Genomic DNA, 25,283 nt, shown 5'->3' with positions numbered 1-25,283 from the left:
TTCCTTCCTTCCTTCCCTTCTTTCTTTCCGTTGAATTAGTGTTAGAGGATAAATGGTATACCAAATTGGCTTTATAGTTACTCAAGGTTAGTGCTAAATTTTTTCAAAGCATCAAATAACTTTAACATTTTGTATATGTTTACAAGTACCTGAGTTGCATGATTTTAAGAAATTTTAACACAAAATAAAACTTACATATGTGAATGCATTCCAATTATAGATATTTTTGATCCCAAATAATTATGCATATTATTCATTTTCACTAAATTTTACATCTAATTTTTCACTTTTTAATTTTTTGATAAAAGCTTTCAAATGGAATTAATTGGCATGTAGAAGAATTCTACAGTGTTTGGGTTTGACAACCTTGTTACTACAATTTGAAATTAGTTCTGACAGCTCATCTTGTCATGAAGATAATATTCACTTTCATCTCATTCAATGTGTGTGATAATTATATAAGGAGTATTTAGATTTGTTTACATTTATGTTATATATTCTGTGGTTTAGAATAGACTGTAAGAACTAGAAGGTATATTAGAGATCATCTGTACATAGCCCACATCTTACAGATGAAAAAAATGAGAATCAGAAAAAGTAAGAAATTGTTCCAATGTCTTTCACAGGCAAGGATTGGACCTATGTGTCATAACTTCTACCTGGGCTCTGTCTCTCCTCCAGGTTCCGTTATCCATGATAAATCTCAATAACTTTTAAGTAAATTGATTATAAGCCAAATTCTTTTGCTCACACAGAAGTGGCTATCCACAAAACTTTCCTCCAAATAGTTATTTCCTTAGCTAAACTTTAATATAATCAGAACAATATTCTAGGACTAACATGATAAATTTATTAATAACAGTATTAATAAAACCATAACTGTTGACATTCCATTAAAATGGCCTTAACATTCTATATCAATTATAGTTAAAAAGAAGATCCTCTCATTTTCATATTGGAGACATAATTTCCCAAATTCCCATTTATTGGTTTATTAATTAAGAAGCCTAAAAGCCATTTATTAAACAAGCAACAAAAGTTTTAAGTATTCACTCCAAGCCTGCCTCTGTGCTAGGCAAATATTTATACCATCATCCCCATGCATTCTTTTTCGGTTGACTTTAGCACACATAGTATTATAAGATAATATAACAATAACGTTGTTCAAGTGCTAGTGATACAAACAAAATTTATTTTCACTCAGGAATTTTAAATTCTTGATGTATATGTTGAGGTATACATTTTACCCCATTAAATTTAATATTATTGACATTGGTTATTAATCATAACAGCTAAATGATGAATCCAATCCTGATATTTCAACATGAAAAGAGTAACTGATTCTTGGTGAAAATGTAAGGCTCACTAATTGAAAATCATGGAAGTAACATCTCTTCCAACTCACTTTTATTTCCTCCACATTTACATTTCTCTTAAGGTAACATAGAACTATGGTATAGAAGATTTAGATAAAGAAAATGATAGGAGGAACCCATTTTTCTGCCTCGGTAAATAATTAAGGAATCTAATACAAGCTCATTATGACATGAACAGATGAGGATACCACAGATTCTCTTCTGTTTTATAACTATACACAATTGCACAAGTCACTGAATGCATTTTTGAGCACAGATTACATATTTTACATCACAGAAATATTCTGTCAAAGGAAATCAAGTTATTTTTAAAAAATAAATTCTCTGTTCCTTAAACTAATAAGTAGTTTTTGGTGAGCATTTACTGAGTACTCTATTAGAGTTCCTAATGAATTTTGCTAGGAGACAGTAAATCACATTTCACTGTGAATAATATCATTTACATTTTGCTTAACTTATGAGCATTTTGAGCTTAGGACAATGAGAATATATTTTCAAATTGGCTTGGGTTATCAGCTCCAACTATAATATAAGTAGATTTGCCCTGTTCCAGGAGGTGTTTTTAGGAACATAGGTCAACTATCCCAATTTAGGGACATTAGAAGATGACATTTAACTTTTTTTTTCCAAGAAAGAAGGAAACTGAGAAACCATGTCACTTGAAAATTGATGCTTTCACAGACTGTTAAGGTTTTAAGCAGTGCTATAAATAAAAGGCAGTACTTACTGAAATTGTTCTTCATCTCTTGGGTCCCTTTGACTTTGCCTCGTTTATCAATCCTCAGATACCACTGGGTTCGACAGAAGAGTCTTCTCACTCTTATATCCCCTCCTTCCATGTAATCATAACTTCTTGTGTGTCTCTCGGGGCTGGAACAGTTCGCATTTGTAGCCATTTGCTCTGGAGTCATGTCATTGCAAGCTAAAGAGATAGTGCCCACTAGACAGATAATGTGAAAGCATGATCTGTAGAGCAAAGTTGGCAGGATCCATGTCAGTATCCATTTGCGCATTATAGTGTAGTGCTCCGGGTGTTCATGAATAACATAATGAAAATTAAATCTTGAGTTGATTGTTGCTCCTAGGTCATTGACCTCTTCCTATCTGTGAATTGTAGATTGATTTAAGAAAGAGTAGTTTCTCTTTCCAAATTGTTAGCCTTATCCATTTAGTTCCTGATAACAATACAGGATTCCTCCTTAAGTAACTCGCTGTTGGTATGTCCTTATAAAAACAGGTTGTAATAAGCTCACTTGCTGTGATGCTCTTTGCTACTTGACTTCTGTTTGCAGTGAGAGGTTAAGAATGGGGAGGGGAGGAGAGAGGAAGATGAAAAATTTCATGTATGAATTTCAGTGGCTAAATAGTATTATAACATTCAGTTTATACCATGAAGGTACGTTTAAAACAGCTTTCACGGAGGATGTTGACATCTTTACCACTCTATATGTAGATTTATAAAAGTAATGCATTAGTAGAGACAAATCAGAAAATGATTGTACCATTCATTCCAGTTGCTATTTGGTAAGAAACATCCTGCAATTCGAGCTATTGTTTTAAATTAAGTTCTAAAATTACTGTTAGGAAAGCATAAATGCTTTCCCTAGGTTTCTTTATTTTATGCTTTTACATTTGTGGTTAATCAATTATTTTTTCCTGAACTGCCCGGATTTCTCAAGTTAAATGTCAGGATTGCTCTGGAGAACTTCAACCTTATCTTTATGTAAGTTCTATAGCATAATTACTATAGATAACTACATGGCTCAAAAATCTGGTAACTTTACTTTCCCCTCAGTTCTAAAACCAGAGAAAGAAAAACTACTAGAAAACATTCAGCATTGTTTTTAAAAACAAATAACAGTAACTTACTTGTTCTGTTGATTAACAGCTGGATACACAAGAATTCCATGTCTGTTGTCTGCCTTGTGCAACTTGAGCTCTCTACTGTAGCTACAAACTATTTCTCAGCTGAGAAATTCTCCAGCAGAATCATAATTGTTTCCATAAATCAACAGGCAAGAGGATTTTCTCTGTGTGTGTGAGCGCGTGTGTGCTTGTGTGTGTGTGTGGAGCCTTTTATTCAGGGCTTCTAGATAAATACCTTTGCTGACCTCATTGGAAGCAATTAAAACTTAACCAGTGAGCTGTTAGTTGAATACAACAGCAAGAATAAAGGAGGCTCATACAGTATTCATTCGATGGTCATGAGAGGGAGCTATGAACATGGTTTATGCTTAAATCTCAAATGGATACCTACTTTGTAGAAACAGATCTCTGATTCTGAAGCAGTTAGAAGGGGAAAGGAAATTTTTTAGACCATCTTTACAGCATAGCAGTTGTGTATAAGTTGAAAAATATTCCTTTGAACATATATAAAAGGGATTTTTTAATTGTTAGAAAATCTTTTCCATAGCTTTATGATGCATGCATTTCTACTGTTACTGCTTTGTGCTCAGAAGGTTAGAATAAAACTAATAATAGGTATTAACTCACTTCTTAGTGTCCTAAAGCACTGTATAGCTGAGTTAAGGGTATGTCTCTTCATAAAGAGATATTGTATCATTGTATATGAGTATAATTCTTATGTCTTATATTCCTAGACTGAAAGTGAAAAGACCTAGGTTCTTACGACTTTGGGCAAGTCACTTGACATGCCTGAGTCTTAGCTGCTACATTTGTAAAATTAGTGCATTAGTCTAGATGATTCTAGGATGCCTTGTAGTTTTAAAATTCTGTGATTTGTGACTTATACTAACTACTAACATAAGGAAGAGGATACATACTTTTAAAAATTATTATTCTTAAAAATTAAAAGTAAAGAAAATGGTTTTACATTGGTTATCAGTGTTTGACTCTTGCCTCATAGAACATTAGCACAATGAATAAATGTTAATTCATGGATGGAATTATAAGAGATATAGCTAATGTAAATAAGAGAGAGCTATTTTACTTTCCAACTTGAATTATTCTCTCCTTTACCTCCTGTTCTAGTGTATATATATAGTAGTATTCTAGTGTTTTATTAGATATTTGTTGTAGAATAATTGAATTATTAATCTAAATCAATATTTAGGAATATATATTAAAATTCTCTTTCCCATGTTAATACCCCCAAAACGCGCGTGTGCCGCACACACACACACACACACACACACACACACACACACACAGAGCACTTGAAATACGCTACTTTACCACCAGGTGGTGCATGTAGACCAAATAGGAAAGGAAATTGTCCCTTCAGTTGGGTTATAGTTTATGTGATTTCCCTTTGTGTCTATGCTTTTGGGGAACAGAATCAAGAGCATAGAATAGTTTAAGTGTACCCAGTTACTCTTTAGGCACCAGATATTGAAATTTCTAAGTTTATTAGAGCAGAGGAAGGTGGGCCCTTCTATAGTTGCATCTATTGAAAGCTAGATGGCTGTAAAATAGTCTATGAGATATTTCTCTAAAAGGAGGGAGAGGAGAAGGAAACAAAGTATGATGCTACTGTGTTCTGAATCATACTCTCATTAGTTCCGTAGGCAACAATAATGAGGAGGGTCAGAATTCCTAGGACTTGGATATTCCTTCTAAAGAAATGAAAATTAACAGTCAGTTCACATATAAAGATATTCAAGAGCTACTAAATCCATCTGTTCCACACTGACCCTGCAGATTTTAAACCAAGAAATCAACAGATTTGAAGTCAAAATTTACTAATTATGTGCTCAAGACTTAAATAAAAGAAATATACAGTTGTTGATAAAGAGTGCTTAGTGCCTCCTTAAAATCTGCTATATAGGGTTAATTGCAAAACTGGAAACTGAGTATGAAATTGTGATCTATGCACTGTAAGTTCATTAGATGCCATTGTACTCTGTGATTTGAAAATATGATCCCAGTAATATTAATGAATAGATTATTCTCAACAAGGGAACTATATTTAAATCCTTTGATTATCAGTTTCCTTAATGGAGAATAATTAATTCAAGATGGGCCCACAACCTGTTTCACTAGGACCACAGCTGTAATGAAGAACTTCACTTATGCTCTTGTTATACTTACACTTCAAGAGGGATTCTCCTGGAACCGGGAGTAACTTAGATATCTCTAGATGGGGTAACCCTCAGGGTTCTTTTAAGTTCTTTAGTGGTAATAACATTGACAAGTATTTATTGCTCTTGTGATAGGCTAAGCACAAAAATACTTTGAAGAAGTGTCTCTTTTGTTGTTTCCAGATTTAGTTAACTTCATTTTTAGTTGGGAATACCTTCATCTCTTGAGCTTTAAATCTATAACACAAAGGATTCTTGCATCTATTCCTAAAAATTGACTTTTTAAAAAAATGTCCTTAGAAAGTAAAGATTAGCACCTGGGATTCTTCAAAAAGAAACAATGCCTAATAGTTGTCTTGTTTGATTTGGGGACAGAATATATGAAAAGAATACAGAGACTCTATTTCAGTTAATATCATGAAAACATAGGCAGTTGTTAAAGTAATGATTAACCACCTAGTTTTGCTTAAGCAACCTCCATTATATCGCTATTTCGTGAAGAGGTAAATGATAGAAAATAACTTTGTTTAATGAATTTTCCATTTCAATAATTAATTTTAAACCTATGCCACATTTGTGTGTATAGTTTAATCAATAGAAGGGAACATTATTAAATATTTTTATTACTTTACTTTCTTACATCTTATCCTGCTTCCCTTCCTCCTAGTTCCCAACTTTTCCCCAAAATATAGGTAATCATTGTTATTAGTTTCTTGTGTATCTTTCCAGAGTTTCCTGTGCATATACCGACAGATTGAATACACACACACACACACATATATATATATACATTTTTTACTTTTCCTCTTGTTATACAAAAGGTAGCATACTATGCACAATGTTCTGCATGTTGCACTTTTAATTTAATAAAAATAGAAAATCTTTCTATCTCAGTATTTAGGAAATTTCCTCAGTTTTTTTTACAGCTGCATAGTACTTCATTGAATGGATATATCACAGTGTATTTGACTAGCCTCCTATTGATGAAGATTTAATTGTTTTCCAGTCTTTTTCTATTACCAAAAAAAAAAAATGCTGCAATAAATAAAGTTATAAATGTGTCATTTTTACTGTGCAAATATATCTGTAGGATCCATTTCCAGAATTTATCTGGGTCAAATGGTATATATATTTATTATTTAGATAGATATTGCCAACTTACCCTCCACAGAAGTTGTACTAGTTTTACAATCCCACTAGCAGTGCATAGGAGTGCCCATTTGTTCAATATAGTGTATTGCCAAATTCTAGGGTTTTGCTCATCTGACAGGTGAAAATGGCATTTCATTTTGGTTATCTCTTGCATTTCTCATCTTATGAGAGAACGTAACCATTATAGACAAGTACTATAAAGAAAAGGTACATGGTGCTCTGAATGTCTACAATAGGTGGCAGTGGGGAAAGCGTCCCTGCAATAAAGCCAGTAGAGCTCCAATTTGAAGGGTGAGTGGGAGTTAATCAGGTGAAGAGTTACCGGCAAATGTACAAAGACTCTGTGTCGAAAAAGAGCATGTTCTTTTCAACAACGAAACACCATTGTGGCTCTAGTATAGAGAATGAGAGGGACTATGGTATGTGAAGAGGCTGGAGAGGCAGGCAGGGTCCTGGTGGACTATTTCAAGGAGTTTTATCTTTATGCTAAGAGCAATAGGAAGCCATTATAGTATGTTAAGCCGAAGAGTGACATGATCAGAATTATGCTCCCTCCCTCTATTCTGACCCAAACTTACTTAATTCCTGTTCACAGAATGTTTATAAAATACTAACTTGTGTTCATTTATACTATTTTTTCTGTTCTTCATATTTTCAAAAAGATAGCCAAACTTTGTAACTGGAAAGGAAAGATGGAGGAGAAAAAAGTCATATACACTTCCTGACTTCGGTAAAGCTGAAATCCTTTTCAAAGGGTTGTGTTAGAAGCCCTGAAAAGAGGGGAAGCATAAAAGTGCCTTTGAGAAGCAGCCCAGGGGAGCTGAGAGTCCGCAAACTGGGGAGCATAGAAAAAAGTCTATTTGGGGAGCCAAGCTCCTATATTTCTGGCAACACCACAGCACACAGCAGAAGCAGCAAAGCTCCAGAGAGTTAAGAGCTGCCTCGTATGTCTAAAAAGATGGGCCCATAAGCAACCCTCATAAAGATTTCCTATGTTTTAAAAGAAATTTGGAAGAGCAGGGAGCCTAGACCTGAAGGAACTGTGTGAGTAGAGTCAGTGAATACCCAGAAGTAACCAGGGGAGACAAATGCCTCAACAACCAGAGGCCCTTGGCTTGGCCCTGAATAAAACCCTTGAACCCTATCCCATCTTGAAACAGCGAGGGAAATCAAAGAATAATTGAGGTTAAGTTTTCTACCAACTGGGGGCGTGAAATTCTCCAAGTTGAAGATAGGTTGATTTATAAACATAAATTTATATGTTATTCCTTGCATATTTGAGATTGTGGTCCAAGATATATTTCCACTATATTTCCACAGCTATCGTCACACTATGGATTTATCTTCCTCTTTTCTTCTGTCATTCCCATTCAGTAAATTTAGGCTCAACTTTGGATCATGCCATACAACCAATATTACTTACTTCCTTGATTCATCCACTTAACAAATATTTATCAAATAGCTACTTGGTGCCAGATGTTGTCCTAGACTTTTGAAGATATAATGGTGAATATTCTGAAAGTGATCTCTGCCCTTACAGAGTATGCATTCCAGTGAGAGAACAAACATAAACATGTCAAACTGTGGTGGGAGTAGAGGTGGGGGCAGATATTAGGATACAAAGAAGGGGTCCAAGGAGATAAGGGGTAGATGGGTAATGGGTAGAGGGAAAGGCCTATCTGAGGTAAATTTTAAGCTTCCTGGAACAGGAATGACCTTGGTGTGTTCCAAGAACTGAAAGAAGGCCAATGTGAATGAAGTACATGAGTAGTGGGGAGACTAGTGAGAGATAAATGAAACTGAAAAAAGTAGGCAGGGCCAGATTATAATGAACTTTGAAGATCGTGGTAATAGGAGGCTGGGTTTATTGTAAGTGTGATAGGAATCTGGAGTGCAGGTGTGTCTACTTCAAACCTGATAGACCTGGTCGAAGAGAGTAGTTTAAACTCTGGAGTAAAATTCCAAAAGTAATTGAGCAAGCCTGGGGGCCCTATAAATCCTCAGTTATGTAAACTTTGTGCTTACTCTTTGCATAATGCCCTAACATTTTAAAACTAACTGTATATAAGATACAAAGTCTGAGTCATAGCTCAAAAGTGTGGTGTGCCTGTGACTCAACTGTATAAATATCTCAGTTTACAAATGTAACTTGACTCTTTGTGTCTCTGAGTCTATAAAAATTTGGTTTATTTAATTTTATATTATAAAATCTTCTCTGAAATGCTGATCTAAGATTCAAGTTCTTCAAATTATATTATTAATTTACTGAATTACTGTTCAACTTTAGACCTGGAGCAAGTTCTTTATAGTTACTAGTTTGTTTTTTTTTTAATCTGGAAATTTCTATATAATGAAGTTATACTACATAACTCACTCTTGATGGCTTTGACTCTCCTTAAATTAAAGCTTAACTTTAGCAAAGAATCAACTTCTTGATTCAGTGCTATATACTAGTGCCAAGGGCCACTCCAACAGTTGAAAAGTGTTATAATGGGTATGGAGAGACTTTGCTTCACCTCTAGGAGAACATCATGAAGAACAACAAAGACCCTGTGCAATTAGGGTTATTACATTCTTTGCTTCAAATTGTCATTCTTTGGTTCCATATTCATTGTCTACATAGCAAGGCAGCAAAATGAGGGGTAAAACTAGCAATGGCAATTTTTGAAAACATCTTTCATGGATGTCAATGTGTTAATAACAAAATTGGTTTAATTTTTAATTCATTAGCTTTAAAACCATGATTTTTCAGCACCAGATGAACTTTTCAAAAGTGGGAGGAGGAGGCAAAATAAAGATAATTATGATAGTAAAGAAGGAGAAGAAGTTATGGAGCCAAACATCTTTAATATAAAAATGCATCCACAAAAAGCGAAGTAACCGGTAAAATACAGACTCATGTAACACTGGTGGCTAACAAGATAACTCATGCATAAGAGAAAGGAGGGTTATACTTCTCCTTAGGCTTCTCTTCAAACTAAACATTTTTGCTATCTTTAGATATTAATCATATTTTTCCCTCGATGGTATTTAATATTAACTCAGTCATAGTGAGCCCTCCTTATTTCTGTAATCAACTCCAAAAATTAGCAATTCTACTACCACAACTTCTTCCACACTTGTTTCTTCCTATCAATTATCACCTTCACATCCTGAGTCAAGAAATTGTTATCTCTCATGTCAACTCTATTCCTAACCCATCTCCTCGAATGTCCTCTCTCCAACCTCCAATCCATTTTATGTGTTGCTATCAGGTTAAATCTTCCTAAAGCACAGTTGCAATCATGTTATTTTTCTGCTTAAAAGTCCTCAGTAACACCCCTATTTTTCCTGAATAAAATTCTAATTACTTCGAGGGGCCGGCCCAGTAGCGCAAGCGGTTAAGTGTTCACGTCCCGCTGCGGCGGCCCATGGTTCACAGGTTCGGATCCCGGGTGCGCACCGACACACTGCTTGTCAAGCCATGCTGAGGTGGCGTCCCATATAAAGTGGAGGAAGATGGGCACAGATGTTAGCCCAGGGCCAGTCTTCCTCAGCAAAAAGAGGAGGATTGGCAGATGTTAGCACAGGGCTGATCTTCCTCACAAAAAAAAAAAAATTCTAATTACTTCAAATCAACACTTACTATGTATTTGGGAGTATGCAATATGATAGAGATATATTGTTCAATAAGATAAACAAGGTCCCTGACCTTATGGAGCTTAAATTATGGAGGAGGGGACAGATAATAAACACAGAAACAGAATTCTGGTAATATTGCAGGGGGAGATAAATAGGTACTATGGTAGCAAATAACAGAAGGGAGAGGAGTGGTTGGAATCTGATCACAAAAGTCCTGTCTGAGGAGGTGACAGTTAAGCTGAAATCTGAAGTATAAGAAATCAGAAGTGGAAGTAGTGCATTCCAGGAACAGGTAACAGGGAAAACAAAAGTTCTGAGGTGAAAATGAGCTTGGTGTGTTCTAGAAACTAAAAGATGACAGTATAACTGGAGCATAGTGAACAATAGGAAAGTTAGGTGATATGAGACCAATGTGTGTAGGGTCTTGATACCAACAGTAGAGACTTTGGATTTGATCCTAAATATAATGGGTTATAATCAGTGAGTAATGTGATCATTCTGAAAACTTTATGGAGAATGATTTGGAGGATGGCAAAAGTTGAAGTAAGGAGGCAAGGTAGGGGGCTTTGGCTTTAATCCAGGTTGGAGATGATGATACCTTAGACTAGGATGTGGCGAAAAGATGGAAAGAAGTTGGCAGATAAATGTTGGAGACAAAGCTTGATGATAGATTCAATGTGAGAGACAAGGAAGAGTCACATTAAATTCCAGATGTCTAACATTTGTAATAGGATAAATAGTGGTGTCATTTGCGGAGCTAAGAAAGGCTGGGAGAGAATCAGCATTGGAGGTGAAAATCAGGCAGTTGGAAAGTTTAGGTGAGAGGAATGCTATCACCCAAAACCCTACTCACTCTGGATCAGAGGGATCTGGACCTCTTACTCCCTTGACATGAGAACCAGTAAGCATCTTTCAAATCAAGAGGTGATGAGAAGTAAGAGGTAGAAACTTCCAGTTATAAAATTAATAAGTCGTGGGGATATATGTACACCATAGGGAATATAGTCAATAATATTATAATAACTTTGTATGGTGACAGATGATAACTACACTTATTGAGGTGATCATTTCATAATGTATATAAATATCAAATCACCGTGATGTACACCTGAAACTAATAGAATATTGTATGTCAGTTATGCTTCAGAAAAAAAAAGTGTGGAAGTAGAAACAGAATCTCTTTTTAAGAACCTCAGGTGCAAAAGGAAAGCTTTTCTCATGGCAGTAGTAAGTATGTACTTCAACAAAAATGTTAAGGGCCATCCTTCCTTATTTTTCTAATTAAGAATGTGACTGACAACTGGAATATCATAGGCTCCAGTAATATAACACATGAAGTTATCAGAAGTCAAGCTATATTGCGGGACCTTATTGTAAAATCCTAAAACAATTTTATTCTTTGATTTCAGCCATAAATGGGTTTCAAAGTTGTCAAAATATAGGTTAATTTACAGTGTTTGGTCAACTCTTGTAACACTGAGGAAGAACTTTCATTTCCTTTCCGTTCCTTCCTTTCTTCCTTTTTTCCTTCCTTCCTCGCTCCCTCCCTCCCTCCCTTCCTTCCTTCCTTTCTCTCTTGAGGAAGATTCATCCTGAGCTAACATCTGTTGCCAATCTTCCTCCTCTTTTTTTATGTGAGCCACCGCCACAGCATGGCCACTAACGGTAGTGTGGTTCTGCACCCGGGAACTGAATCTGGGCAACCAAACTGGAGTGCGCCGAACTTGAACCACTAGGCCACTGGGGCTGGCCCAGACAGAACTTTCTTAACAACAATGTTAGCATTTTAAAAAGAAATCAGTACTTAGTACCCTCTCTGGTTATTTTATCTAAAAGAAAATTGCTTCTATATTCCATGTTCCCTTCTATAGAAGGAAATGTGCTAAAGGAGGGATGTTGTAGTATATAGTAGTTCATATCAGCATATACTACCACAGTAGATTACTCAACAAGTAGTTCATATCAGCATATACTACCACAGCAGATCCTCAAGAGAATATGTCAAAAACTAAAATTTTGTCTATCTAATGCCAAGAAAAATTGATTAATTTGGAAAAAAAAAATACAATCATATCTGTCATTTGATAGTCATTTGGCCCTAAGAATGACAAAACAAGACTGACTTATTTATTTCTAATAGGATTTTTTGGCTGCACATGATTATAGTTTTTATTCCCTAGTCTAAGTAGCTTGAAAGTTGGAAGCATTGTATCATGAGTTTAGAAAGTTACTGAATTAGTAAAAATTCAAAATTATAGTATATTTTAAAAGAAATAGTGTTTATTAATGCCAACTACTATATGTGTAATAAATCAAACTGTCATTTGGCTTAATTGAATCAACAAAAAAATATGGAAATAGCTTATCAGCTTATCTGCAAATGTGGATATGGAAGTACTGAAAGATGTTTGAAAATAGTTTTCTTTCTTAAATATTTTTAAATCTCCCATGACAACTGGTTTATCCTATTAATTTGCACTATCTTGGAAATATCCGCATAGCAAAAAGATAAATTACAATCCAAATTTGATTTGAATGGTAACAAGTTCCGAATTAAGGGACTTCAAATAAATGAAATTTTACTGTGTTTTAAATTATTCTAAGATAGGATGGTTTATTAGGATAACATTCATTTTATTATTTTTGCCTTGGATAAATAAAATTAAAGAGGGTAATTCTAGTTCTTAGTACAACTAAAGGGGTGATTAAAGATTAATTCAAAAATGGTAATGATTCTTACCTGGTGGGGGAGATACCATGATCATGAAGGGGGTTTTCCCAGGGCGAGGCTTATCCATTGCAGTCCAGATGTGCTGACCCCTGCAATTTCCCCAAATGTGGGAAACTTGACTGCATAATTTGTGGTAGTGGGGGACTGTGTTTGTGCTTTTCTCTGAAAAAAAAAAAATAGTAATTAAATTATTTATAATGTGCTCCTCCCTTCCCTTTATTGCCTTCTTCATGCCTTTCATTCCATTTTATTCCACTCAGCATGTTGACATATTGTGGTAATAAATATACTTTATTTCTAATATAATCAAATATAAAACCAAGAAGCAGACTCAAAAGCATCAAAAACATTATTGTTCTTTTTATCCCTCAAAAAAGAGGGAAGAGAAGGGATGAGAAATATAAAATTTCTAGATTATTTTACCACACCCAAAACATGTCATATTTTAAATTTAAAAGGGGATTTTTTTTTTTTTTCTTTCAACGATGGTCCTCATCTCATTAGTACTTAATTTATTCCTTTCAGACTGAGAGACCATCTTGTCCCTGTTTTTTACTTTCTTGGTTCACAGGTAAAATTAAATTATGCTATTTCCTTCCGGATACCAAATATTTACAAAGATTTATAAATTCCTTTGTTCTGTTTTGAATTCTGAAACTGTTTCTTATCCTATTCATCCTCCTTCCCTTTCTCTTCCCATTTTTCTCCTCCACTGTTTCTTTGTTCTTTCTCTTCCTCTCTTCCTCTCTCTCTCCCCCTCTCTTTCTCACAAACATACACACACACACACACACACACACACACACACATACTCACACCACATACTTTTTCTATCATACTCATGCTTCAAGTTTCTAGAAACATCCTTAGGTCATTCTTCTATTAATTTTCTACTTGTTTATCATTTTTTTCAATCTAGTCTTGAAAAATACATCTGGTTTCTATTCTAATCAGTATCCTTCTGAGAATAACTTCATATTATAGAAGACAAACAATTCTCAAATAATAACCCCTAATGATGCAACCTCTGGTAATTTAAACTTTTATCCAATAATTTTTAAAGAGCTATTCATGTAGTCTAACTTGGCAGGCTTTTTTTTTTTTTTTAAGATAAAGTTTATGGAGGTGGGGTTTGTATGGGTAATCATTTAAAGCAAGTTAATATTTGGAAACCTATTTTTTTTTTTTGATTTTTATTGATATTTTAATGGTTTCTAACATTGTGAAATTTTGGGTTGTACATTTTTGTTTGTCCATCACCCCATATATGACTCCCTTCACCCCTTGTGCCCACCCCCCACCCCCACTTCCCGGGTAACCACAGTCCAGTTTTCTCTGTCCATGTGTTGGTTTATATTCCACATATGAGTGAGATCATACAGTGTTTGTCTTTCTCTTTCTGGCTTATTTCACTTAACATAATACGCTCCAGGCCCATCCATGTTGTTGCAAATGGGACGATTTTGTCTTTTTTTATGGCTGAGTAGTATTCCGTTGTATATATATACCACATTTTCTTAATCCAATCGTCAGTCGAGGGACACTTAGGTTGCTTCCACTTCTTGGCTATGGTGAATAATGCTGCAATGAACATAGGGGTGCATAAGCCTCTTTGGATTGTTGATTTCAGGTGCGTTGGATAGATTCCCAGTAGTGGGATGGCTGGATCATAGGGCATCTCTATTTTTAATTCTTTGAGGAATCTCCATACCGTTTTCCATAGAGGCTGCACCAATTTGCATTCCCACCAGCTGTGTATGAGGGTTCTTGTTTCTCCACATCCTCTCCAACATTTGTTGTTTTTTGTCTTGGTGATTATAGCCATTCTAACGGGCGTGAGGTGGTATCTTAGTGTTGTTTTGATTTGCATTTCCCTGATGATTAGTGATGTTGAGCATCTTTTCATGTGCCTATTGGCCATCTGTATATCTTCCTTGGAGAAGTGTCTGTTCATTTCCTCTGCCCATTTTTTGATCGGGTTGTTTGTTTTTTTGTTGTTCAATTGTGTGAGTTCTTTATATATTATGGAGATCAACCCCTTGTCAGATGTATGTTTTGCAAATATTCTCTCCCAGCTGGTTGGTTGTTTGTTCATCTTGATTCTGATTTCATTTGTCTTATAAAAGCTCTTTAGTCTGATAAAGTCCCACTTGTTTATTTTTTCTTTAGTTTCCCTAGTCTGGGTAGGCATGTCATCCGAAAAGATTCCTTTAAACCCAATGTCAAATAGTGTGTTGCCTATATTTTCTTCTATGAGTTTTATAGTTTCAGGTCTCACCTTCAGGTCTTTGATCCATTTTGAGTTAATTTTTGTGAATGGCGATAGCACATGGTCCACTTTCATTCTTTTGCATGTGGCTGTCCAGTTTTCCCAACACCATTTATTGAAGAGACTTTCCTTTCTCCATTGCATGTCCTTAGCACCTTTGTCGAAAATTAGCTGTCCGTATATGTGTGGTTTTATTTCTGGGCTTTCAATTCTGTTCCATTGATCTGTGTGTCTGTTTTTGTACCAGTACCATGCTGTTTTGATTACTATTGCTTTGTAGTATGTTTTGAAGTCAGGAATTGTGATGCCTCCTGCTTTGTTCTTTTTCTTTAGGATTTCTTTAGCTATTCGGGGTCTTTTGTTGCCCCATATAAATTTTAGTATTCTTTTTTCTATTTCTGTGAAGAATGTCATTGGGATTCTGATTGGGATTGCATTGAATCTGTAGATTGCTTTAGGTAATATAGACATTTTAACTATGTTTATTCTTCCAATCCACGTGCATGGGATATCTTTCCATTTCTTTATGTCATCGTAGATTTCCCTCAATAATGTCTTGTAGTTCTCATTGTATAGGTCCTTCACCTCCTTGGTAAGATTTATTCCTAGGTATTTTATTCTTTTTGATGCAATTGTAAATGGTATTATCTTTTTGAGCTCTCTTTCATTTAAAGCAAGTTAATATTTGGAAACCTATTTTTTTTAATGAGAAATCTTGGAAACTTAACATGGAAAATGATTCACTCTTCTCATTAGCGATTCATTTTTGAGAGTTCACAAGTTAAATCACACATACGAAGTGCTATGGGAGTAAGAAGATAGCAAAGCCTTTATACTGAAAAAAGAAGACAAAAAAATTGGAAATAGCAAATAAATATTAAGTGAGAAATTACTGAATACTACTTACAAAAGCTATGTGCAATGTGAGAAGGTATGGTGTTAGAAGTAATATGGAGCAACTGGCCTGTGAAGAGCTTCCAGCATTCAGATGTTGTATTTGCAGTCAAACATATCTGGATTTGAATTATTGTTCTTCTTAATAATTGTGTGATGTAGGCCAGTTACTTAACCTCTTCGAGTCCGTCATACGTAAAAAGGATATTAATAATACCTACCTACCTTATAGATTGTTGTAAGAATAAATTGAGAGCTCCTGCTGGCACGTGGCTCATAGGAGGAGCTCAATAATGAGTAGTCCATCTCCCTTTGAAGAAGCCTAAAGGGCTAGAGACTGGATGCAAAAATACATAGGGTGTTTTAGAGGCTCTGAAGTAAGTTTTGAAAGAGGAAGATAATTAGATAACTCTAGTGGCAGCATTATAGGTGAGACTGAGCAGGAACCTCCTAAGGGCGGGTAAGCCTAAAAGAAAACAAGAGCAAAGGGATGTTTAGAGTCTGAATGAGCCTAATAAACAGAAAAGCAGAGATGAATATACTAAGAAAGAGACTAATCTGCTGACATATATCTCTATTTTATTTATCAAATACTTACAGAGCACTACATGCCAGGCAATTTTCTAAGCATTTTATAAAATTAAATAATGTATTCTAATAAAGTTGGTACTATCTTCACCTCATTTTGCAAATGATGAAACTAGTCCTAAGTATGATTTGCCAGAACAGAAAGAGAAGTAGAACGAAACTTGAGATAACTTGAGACCTCCACAGCAGACACTGAAGGAAAGTTAAAGAAGAGATGAGGAAAAGAATGATGACAATAATAATTATGTGGCAGGCACTATTTTAAATTTTATATATATCTCATTTCATTATAAATCTCACTTAATAAGAGGTAGTAATGTAATAAAAGAGTATTTGTTGTTAGTGCCATAGAGTCAATTCCGACTCCTAGTGACCCTGTGTGCAGGAGAACCCTCTGTCTGCTCTTTTTTCTCCATCCTCTCACCTTCCAGTCTATATCAGACAATGATCCAAGGCTATTTCATAGGGTTTTCTTGGCCAATTTTTTCAGAAGTGGGTGGCCAGGTCCTTCTTCCTAGTCTGTCTTAGTCTGGAAGCTCTGCAGAAACCTGTCCACCATGGGTGGCCGGCATTTGAAATACCGGTAGTGGGCTGGCCCCCTGGCTTAGCAGTTAAGTGCGCGCGCTCCGCTGCTGGCGGCCCGGGTTCGGATCCCGGGCGTGCACCGATGCACCGCTTATCTGGCCATGCTGAGGCCACGTCCCACATACAGCAACTAGAAGGATGTGCAACTATGACATACAACTATCTACTGGGGCTTTGGGGAAACAAAAAAAAAAAAAGGAGGAGGATTGGCAATAGATGTTAGATCAGAGCCGGTCTTCCTCAGCAAAAAGAGGAGGATTAGCATGGATGTTAGCTCAGGGCTGATCTTACTTACAAAAAAATAAATAAATAAATCAAACTGTTAAAAAAAAGAAATACCAGTGGCATAGCTTTCAGCATCACAGCAACATACAGCCGCCGCAGTATGACAACCAACAGATGGGTGATGTTGTTCCCTGACCAGGAAACAACCCAGGCCACAATGGTGAAAGCCCCGAATCTTAACCACTAGACCACCAGGGCTGGCTAATAAAATACTATAGGTATTATTTTATCCTCATTTTCCAGATGAGGAAACAATGCACAAAAGAATTTAAATAACTTTCCCAAGGTAATAAAGTTTGTAATAAATTGGGATATTTAATCTGGAGCCTGAGCTCTTAATCACTATTGCCTTCAATATAGGGTTTATTTTCATAATGGGTTGGGGTGTCCCTAATCTGCCTCACTTCTTCAGATATGCAGCACCTTAGAGGGAAGTGTGCCAGTTGACATAGCTGGTTCACATGCAGGAAATACACAGAAAGCCCTTCAGTTCTGGAGAGAAACTTGCTGAGAGAAAACACCTACCCAGCTCCAGAGGAAATTCATGCTAGTCACCTATAATATTAAACCTAGTCCTGAATTCATGTATATGAACCAGGGATGACAAACACTTGGAGAAAACATGAAAGAGAAGGATCAAGGTGAAGGCACCCAAAAACTGACCCTTGAGGAAAAGATAATCCAGGAAATATAAAATATTTATTTCAAATTCTAACTAGAATTTTTATACTCATTTATTTAACAGATACTCACTGAGCACCTACTCTGTATCAGACTCTCCTTTGTGTACTAAATGCTGTGGTAATCAAACACCTCCTCCCATCCAAAAAAAACACATGATACCTGCTCCATAGAGCTTATTTGAAATTATGTTGCATCATTAAAAAAGCACAATCTGACAAGAAAATGGAACAGAAAAAAAAAATAGTTCTTAGAAATTATGATGGCTGAGTAAATAACTTAGCAGAATAGTTAAAGACTGAATATGGCTAAAGAACAAATAAATGATTTGGAATATCATAGCATTCAAAAGTAGAAAAAAAATACAGAGAGGCAGAAAATAGAGAAATGTTAAACAATATGGAAGATGAATTCAGATAGTCCGTTCTTCACTGCAAAAGGAGGTCCAGAAGAGAATATGAAGGAAAAGAGAGAGCAAAGAACGCTTCACCAAGTTGAATAAGAATTAAAGTCTTCAGACTGAAATGACCCACCAAGGGCCAAGCAGAGTGAATAAACCCCCACATCTTGGTGAAACCTCTGAACTCAAACAATTAAGAGAAAATTCTGAAAGTTTCAAAAAATAAAAGTTACACAAATTGGGAGCCAGCCCAGTGGCATAATGGTTAAGTTCACGTGCTCCACTTCAGTGGCCAGGGTTCGCGGGTTTGGATCCTGGACGTGAACCTACACACTGCTCATCAAGCCTTGCTGTGGCAGTGTCCCATATATAAAGCAGAGGAAGACTGACACATATGTTAGCTCAGCGACAATCTTCCTCAAGCAAAAAAGAGGAAGATTGTCAACAGATGTTAGCTCAGGGCCAATCTTCCTCACATACACACAAAAAAAGTTACACACATTGCTTATAAAGGGACTAGAATCAGGTTGGCATCAGATATATCATTAGGCAGCACGTGGTGCTGGAAGAAAGTGCAGAAATACCTACAAAAGTCGGAGTGAAATGATATTAAACCAAAATATGTACGTACCAATCAAAATATCATTCAGGTGCAAGTTTAAATAAAAATATCTTCACACAAACAAGAACTTCAAATGTCTACCAGCTGTACACCCTCTCTGAAAGAGTTACTGCAGCAAAATAAAAAGTATTTCCAAGAGGAAAATGTGGGGTACAAAAAAACAATGATGCAATACTACTCAACAATGAGAATAAGAAACCAATTACTGATGTGTACAACACATGCATGAATCTCAAATCATTATGCTAAGTGATAGAAGTCAGACCCAAAAGGCTGCAGACTGTATGGTTTCATTTATATGACATTCTGGAAAAGGCAAAAACTATAGGTACAGAAAACAAATCAACAGTTACCAGGGACTGCAGTAGGGGGAAAGGTTGACTACAATGGGGCACAAGAGGATTATTTGGGTAATGGAACTGTTCTATATCTTGATTGTGGTAGTGGTTACACAACCACGTACTTTTGTTGAAATTCATAGGACTGTACACCAAAAAGGGTGAAAAATAGAATATATAAATTGTACCTCATAAATAAATAAAGGCATGCATACATACATACAAAAATTAGTGCTAATGAGGGGGAAAAACAATGGAGACTAAAAAGACTAGTTAAATGTATATTTAAATCTCAATGTTAAAAAATTTAAAAACAATTTTGAACTAAGATTTCAAAGGCTTATAACATTGGAGGTGGTGGGAGATAGAAGTTTAGGAAGAAGAAAAATAAGCTTCCTGAGACTATTCCTTTATTTGGGGGAGAATAGAGATATCAATATATTCTACATGTTAATAAAAATATGCTAAATATTTTTAGATTAACCCCTAAAAGAAGGATTCATAACTTCCAAAGCAGCTGAAGAAAACAGTAATAGAAAACAATTTAATAAGAAAGTAAAATAGAAATGACTGAAAAGTTTGGTTGAAAGAGGAAAAAAAACTAAAATGAGATGGCAAAAATAATTTCAAACACATTAGTTGTAGTAAATAAGAATGTGTTAAATTTTCATATTAAAAGACAAAGCCTTTTATTTTTTTTTCTTCTTTTGTTACCCTTACCTGAAGAGACATATCCAAAAAGATATTGCTAAGACTGATGTCAAAGAGCATGCTACATATGTTTTCTTCTAGGAGTTTTATGGTTTCAGTGCTTACCCTCAAGTCTTTAATCCAGTTTGAGTTAATTTTTGTGTGTAGTGGAAGGTAGTGGTCCAGTTTCATTCTTGTGCATTTGGCTATCCAGTTTTCCCATCATTTATTAAAGAGACTTTCCTTTCTCTATTGTGTATTCTTGGCTCCTTTGTTGAAAATTAGCTGTCCATAAATGTGTGGATTTATTTCTGGGCTCTCAATTCTGATCCATTGATCTCTCTCTCTGTTTTTCTGCCAGTACTGTGCTATTTTGATTACCATAGCTTTGCAGTATGGAAATAAGACTTTTGGTGGGGAATACAATGTAGTCTATACAGAAGTCGAAATATGATGTACACATGAATTTTATATAATGTTATAAGCCAATGTTAACTCAATAAAAAAAGACAGACTCTAAGAAATGATTAAAATTAAATATACATGTACACAAATAAAAATGCAGCTATATGCTATTTGCAAAAGACAGACCTAAGATTACATGAGACAATATGAGCATCTTGCTAGATACAAAAAAATATATAATATTTGACATGATTTAATATTCATTCTTAATCAAAAATGAAATAAATTTTGTTTGGTAAGATTTATAGGAAAACTTCATTAATTTGGTGTAGGGCAACACAGCAAACCTGCAGAACATCATACTTAATGGTGATACACTAAAAAGAGAGTCACTGCTCAATTTGAGTTTGTTACTGCAGGTTTTAGTCAATATGATAAGAGAACATTTTGGACTAGCCCCAGTGGCCTAGCGCTTAAGTTCAGCATGCTCCACTTTGGTGGCCTGGGTTCGGTTCCCAGGTGTGGACGTACACCACTCTGTTAGCAGCCATGCTGTGCTGGTGGCCCACATACTAAAAAATAGAGGAAGATTGGCATGGATTTTAGCTCAGGGCAAATCTTCCTCAGCTAAAAAAAAAAAAAAGAGAGAGAGAAAATTTATAACACCTGTAGGGCTAAAGATGTCAGCTAATTTCAATCTAATAATTGCTCCTACCAAGATTCTCTTTGCCTATTACATGTCTTTGTATTTCAATAATTTCATAAGTACATTGTTCTAAACAGTTTTATTCCTAACTTCTTGTTTAAATGTATTAAATTCTCTGTTGAAAAACTAATGGTATTCCCTATAGATCAGCTTGCCTTCCATCAGCCAGCAACTATATCTTAGTTGAAGGGCTGCCAGAACTCACTTTGCCTACACATGGAGAGCCAGAATTAATACCGCTGAGGGAAATTCCTTAACCAATGACTGATGATAGAAAGTTAATAAATGCCACAACTTCCCCCCACCCCCATCCTTGGCTGGGATAATTCTGAGGCATGTGTTTTGCACTTTTTTCCAGAGTTTCCCCAGGGGATTATGATCCAGTCCCCCGCTGTGGTAGCTAGCTTGATACTGCCTCTTTCGTTGGCTACCTTTCTTTCCCTGTATCACTTTTTCCCTCTCCAACCCATATTCCTTGCTCTTCCCAATAACCTGTTTGCACCAGAATCCCTGGCACAGAGTCTGCTTCTGGGGAACATGAACTATGTGTAGGCATAAATAGTAATAATTACAGATATTTAAATGCATTTTATTTGCTTCATTTTTTAATGCTAGCAGAGTCTGCAACTTATTTTCAAAATGATTTAACCGAAGAAATACAGAGAAAGGAAATATGGGAAAATGTTGAAATTTGATGGATCTAAATAGAGGCATGGGAGTATTCCACTGTGATAGTTTTACAATGTTTCCTAAATTTCAATTTTTTCAAGATAAAAAGTTGGAGAACATGCTGGATGACTTCTGGTTTGAAGATGGCAGCATAAAGTTGGCATTTCCCCCTCCTCTTCATGGAAGGCATCCAAAAGCAACAAGGAGAGAACAAAGCACCAATTCCATTGAAACTCTTCTTTCAATGGTGAAATTGGGAGATAAACAAAACTTAATACCACAAAACAGGTAGAAGGAGTTCCCAAAACAATAAAAAATAAGGAGGGAAAGGGAAAGGAACAGGAAAAAAAAATGGCAGATGAAGAAAATTCTCCAGAAAAATGATACTGTGCAGTAGAAGAAAATTTTAACTAAATATTTGACCACACATTTTAAACTTGATGTACTTCCATGAATGAAAAGCACAAAGCAATAAGCAAAAACCCAGTGAAGAGTCAGACTGAAAACATGTGGGGAAAAAACCCATCAACAGAAGTGAAGGTAAAATTAGAAGAAACCCAAGAGAGAATAAGACACCAATGAAAAGATAGTAAGAATAGAAGAAAAGAGGAAAATGAGAAAAATGGAAATCAAAAGTTTTAAATGTTAGGGAAATATAATGGATATTAAAATAGGCAAAGAAATCCTACAAAATTAAAACCCCCAAAGAATCAAAACCAAAATAATAGAAACAAATATTTTAAAATATAATTTTATTTTTAAATATAATTTTTAAACATAGTTCTCAGGATGGAACTTCTCCAGACTCTCTCTTTTATTTGTAGAGAGTCTAATGTGCAATGAGGCTTGATAGGAATGTCTATTTCAGCTTGCACTATAAGAAGGATTGTCTTCTGTTTTTAAATAAGGCTACTAGAGTGGTACATCAGGGGAATGCTGTAAAGCATTTGACAAAATGTGTCATGATATTATACACAAACAGAGAAATAAGGACTGGATTAATTATGGATTTGTAACAATTTAGTGACAATATCCAAAGTTTGCTATTTAACATATCAGCGTTAACCTGGAGACAGTTCTCTAGTGGCATACCACAGGTCTATGTCCCTGGTACTGTTGCGTTCTGTATATTTATTATTTTAATAAGGATATGGATTGTATGTGTAGGGGAGGAAGAAATAGTGCTCTGTCCTCTAGGTTCTTCCGGCTGGTCTAAGAATTAAATTGACATGAAACAAAATAACAGGAGAAAATCAAACAAATTTAATAACATGTATACATGGGAGAAACCCAGGAAAACTGAGTAACTTGCCAAAATGGCAGAAGCCACTACCTTAAATACCATCTTTAGCTAAGGACAAAGGAGGATGTTGGGGGTAGTGATTTGGGACTTCAAAGGAGAGACAGGCAATTCACCTGGAGATGGGAAAGCAAATGTTTGGTAAACACGTTTGCCACACCTTGCAAAGACAATGGGACATGGGGAGGACTTTGATCAAATGGGTCTTGCTAGGTTCCTCCCTGTCTACCACACCTAGTTCATATAATACTATAGTTCTCTATGGTATTAGCTCCTTCCTGAAACAGGCCTTCTATCTTAAATTCTTTAGGCAGTTAGGGAGAAGATCAAAGTTTCTTCTTGTGTCTTTTGTTCTTAAAAATAATCAAGCCAAAGAGAAACATTTTGGGGTGGCAAATTCTGATCCTCCACATATGTAAAACAGATTAACCATCAGCATGAAGCTGGAAGATATAGCTAACACAATAGAAAACAGACTCAGGAACCGAGAGGATCTCAATAATCACCTGCCTCAGACAAGCTGAAATGCAAATGTAAAGGAGTAAATGTGAAGCATGGCAGGTGGATGCAAAGGTCCAGCTATAAAGATAAAATTTGGAAGAGATATGGCTGCATAGTGCACATTTTTTAAAGATCCAATTCATTACTTGCAAGCACAGTATGAATCAGTGTAATTTGATTGCCAAATAGCTAATGAAATCTTAGGCTGTGTTTTAACAAGAACAGCATGTCTAGGACAGAAGAAGTAACCACTCGTTGTGTTTGTTGGAGAACACATGGAACATTGTGTTTAAATAAGGACAAAAATAGTAAATGGACTATAAACCAAGTTATCATAATAATGACTAACTCTCTGTGGAGATAAAGGCCTAGTAGTTGAGTTCGGCGTGCTCCACTTTGGCGGCCCAGGTTTGGTTCCTGGGCACAGACCTACACCACTCATCTGTCAGTGGCCATGCTGTGGTGGCGACCCACATACACAAAGAGGAAGATTGGCAACAGATGTTACCTCAAGGTGAATCTTCCTCAGCAAAAAAACAAAAAGAAAACAGTTTATTAAGCATTTTCATCAATACACTAAAGCTTTGTTGTATGTTTTAAGATTGATAGAATGGTTACCCCTGTTTTCAAATAAAGACTCTAAGAGGAGAAGTTGTCAATTTCTCATGATTAATAAGTAATGGTATTGCAACTTGGGATATAATATAAAAAATTCAAATATACTAAATGCTCTATTCTTTTTTTTTTTCTTGTTTTGGTGTGGAAGATTGGCCCTGAGCTAACATCTGTGCCAATCTTCCTGTATTTTTTATATGTGGGTCACCGCCACAGTATGGCTTGATGAGTGGTGTAGGTCCATGCCTGGGAGCTGAACCCAGGCCGCCAAAGCGGAGCATGCTGAACTTAACCACTATGCCACTGGGCCAGCCCCTTGAATGTTCTGTTCTTTTACTTTATGTCTCAAAATGTCAGTATTTCACTTTCATGTTTAAAGGATATTTTTGTAGGGCACGTATTTGTATGTTGCTAGTTTTATTTTTGTTTTTGTTTTGTTTTTGTCATTTGTCATTTAGTTTCCATTATTTCTATTAAAAAATGTTATCATTCCTCCTTTGAAGGTAATACATCTTTTTTCTCTGGTTGTATTTAAGATTTTCTCCTGCATCTTTAGTTTTTAGCAGTCTGATCCATCATTATCTCTTCAAATGTTGTTCTGCCCCAATCTCTCTCTTCTCTCCTTCAAGACATCCAAACCCCATGACTCTCATACCCCATGTCTCTTATACTGTTTTGTTCTTTCCATTCGGTGTGTGTGCGTGTGCGTGTGTATGTGTTTCAGTTTGGATATTTTCTTTGGACCTCCTTCAAGTCCATTAATCCTGTCTTCTGTTAAACACATTCAATGAGTTTTTAATTTCAGACATTGTATT

General features: G+C 35.6%; 2 protein-coding genes and 1 non-coding gene across 3 annotated transcripts in view; 2 read left to right on the top strand and 1 right to left on the bottom strand.

The window, feature by feature from the left end:
• FGF7 (fibroblast growth factor 7) overlaps positions 1 to 2,473 on the bottom strand; it is a 61,519-nt gene extending 59,046 nt beyond the window's left edge. Inside the window, exon 1 of the mRNA XM_058541548.1 lies at positions 2,104 to 2,473. Within this exon, the coding sequence (XP_058397531.1) occupies positions 2,104 to 2,389 (286 nt within the window). The 5' untranslated portion in view covers positions 2,390 to 2,473. The remainder of the gene's footprint in view (positions 1 to 2,103) is intronic.
• The window catches only part of FAM227B (family with sequence similarity 227 member B), a 202,071-nt gene that overhangs the window by 121,849 nt on the left and 54,939 nt on the right, over positions 1 to 25,283 (top strand). The window lies entirely within an intron of this gene.
• On the top strand, positions 12,922 to 13,085 carry LOC131406714 (U1 spliceosomal RNA). Its single transcript, XR_009220334.1, has one exon. It is a non-coding gene; the product is annotated as a U1 spliceosomal RNA (small nuclear RNA).

Source organism: Diceros bicornis, chromosome 5 (genome assembly GCF_020826845.1).
Source record: "Diceros bicornis minor isolate mBicDic1 chromosome 5, mDicBic1.mat.cur, whole genome shotgun sequence".
In the NCBI taxonomy this organism is placed as follows: Eukaryota; Metazoa; Chordata; class Mammalia; order Perissodactyla; family Rhinocerotidae; genus Diceros; species Diceros bicornis.
The sequence above is the reverse complement of the archived record's forward strand: the minus strand, read 5'-3'. Positions and strand labels throughout refer to the sequence as shown.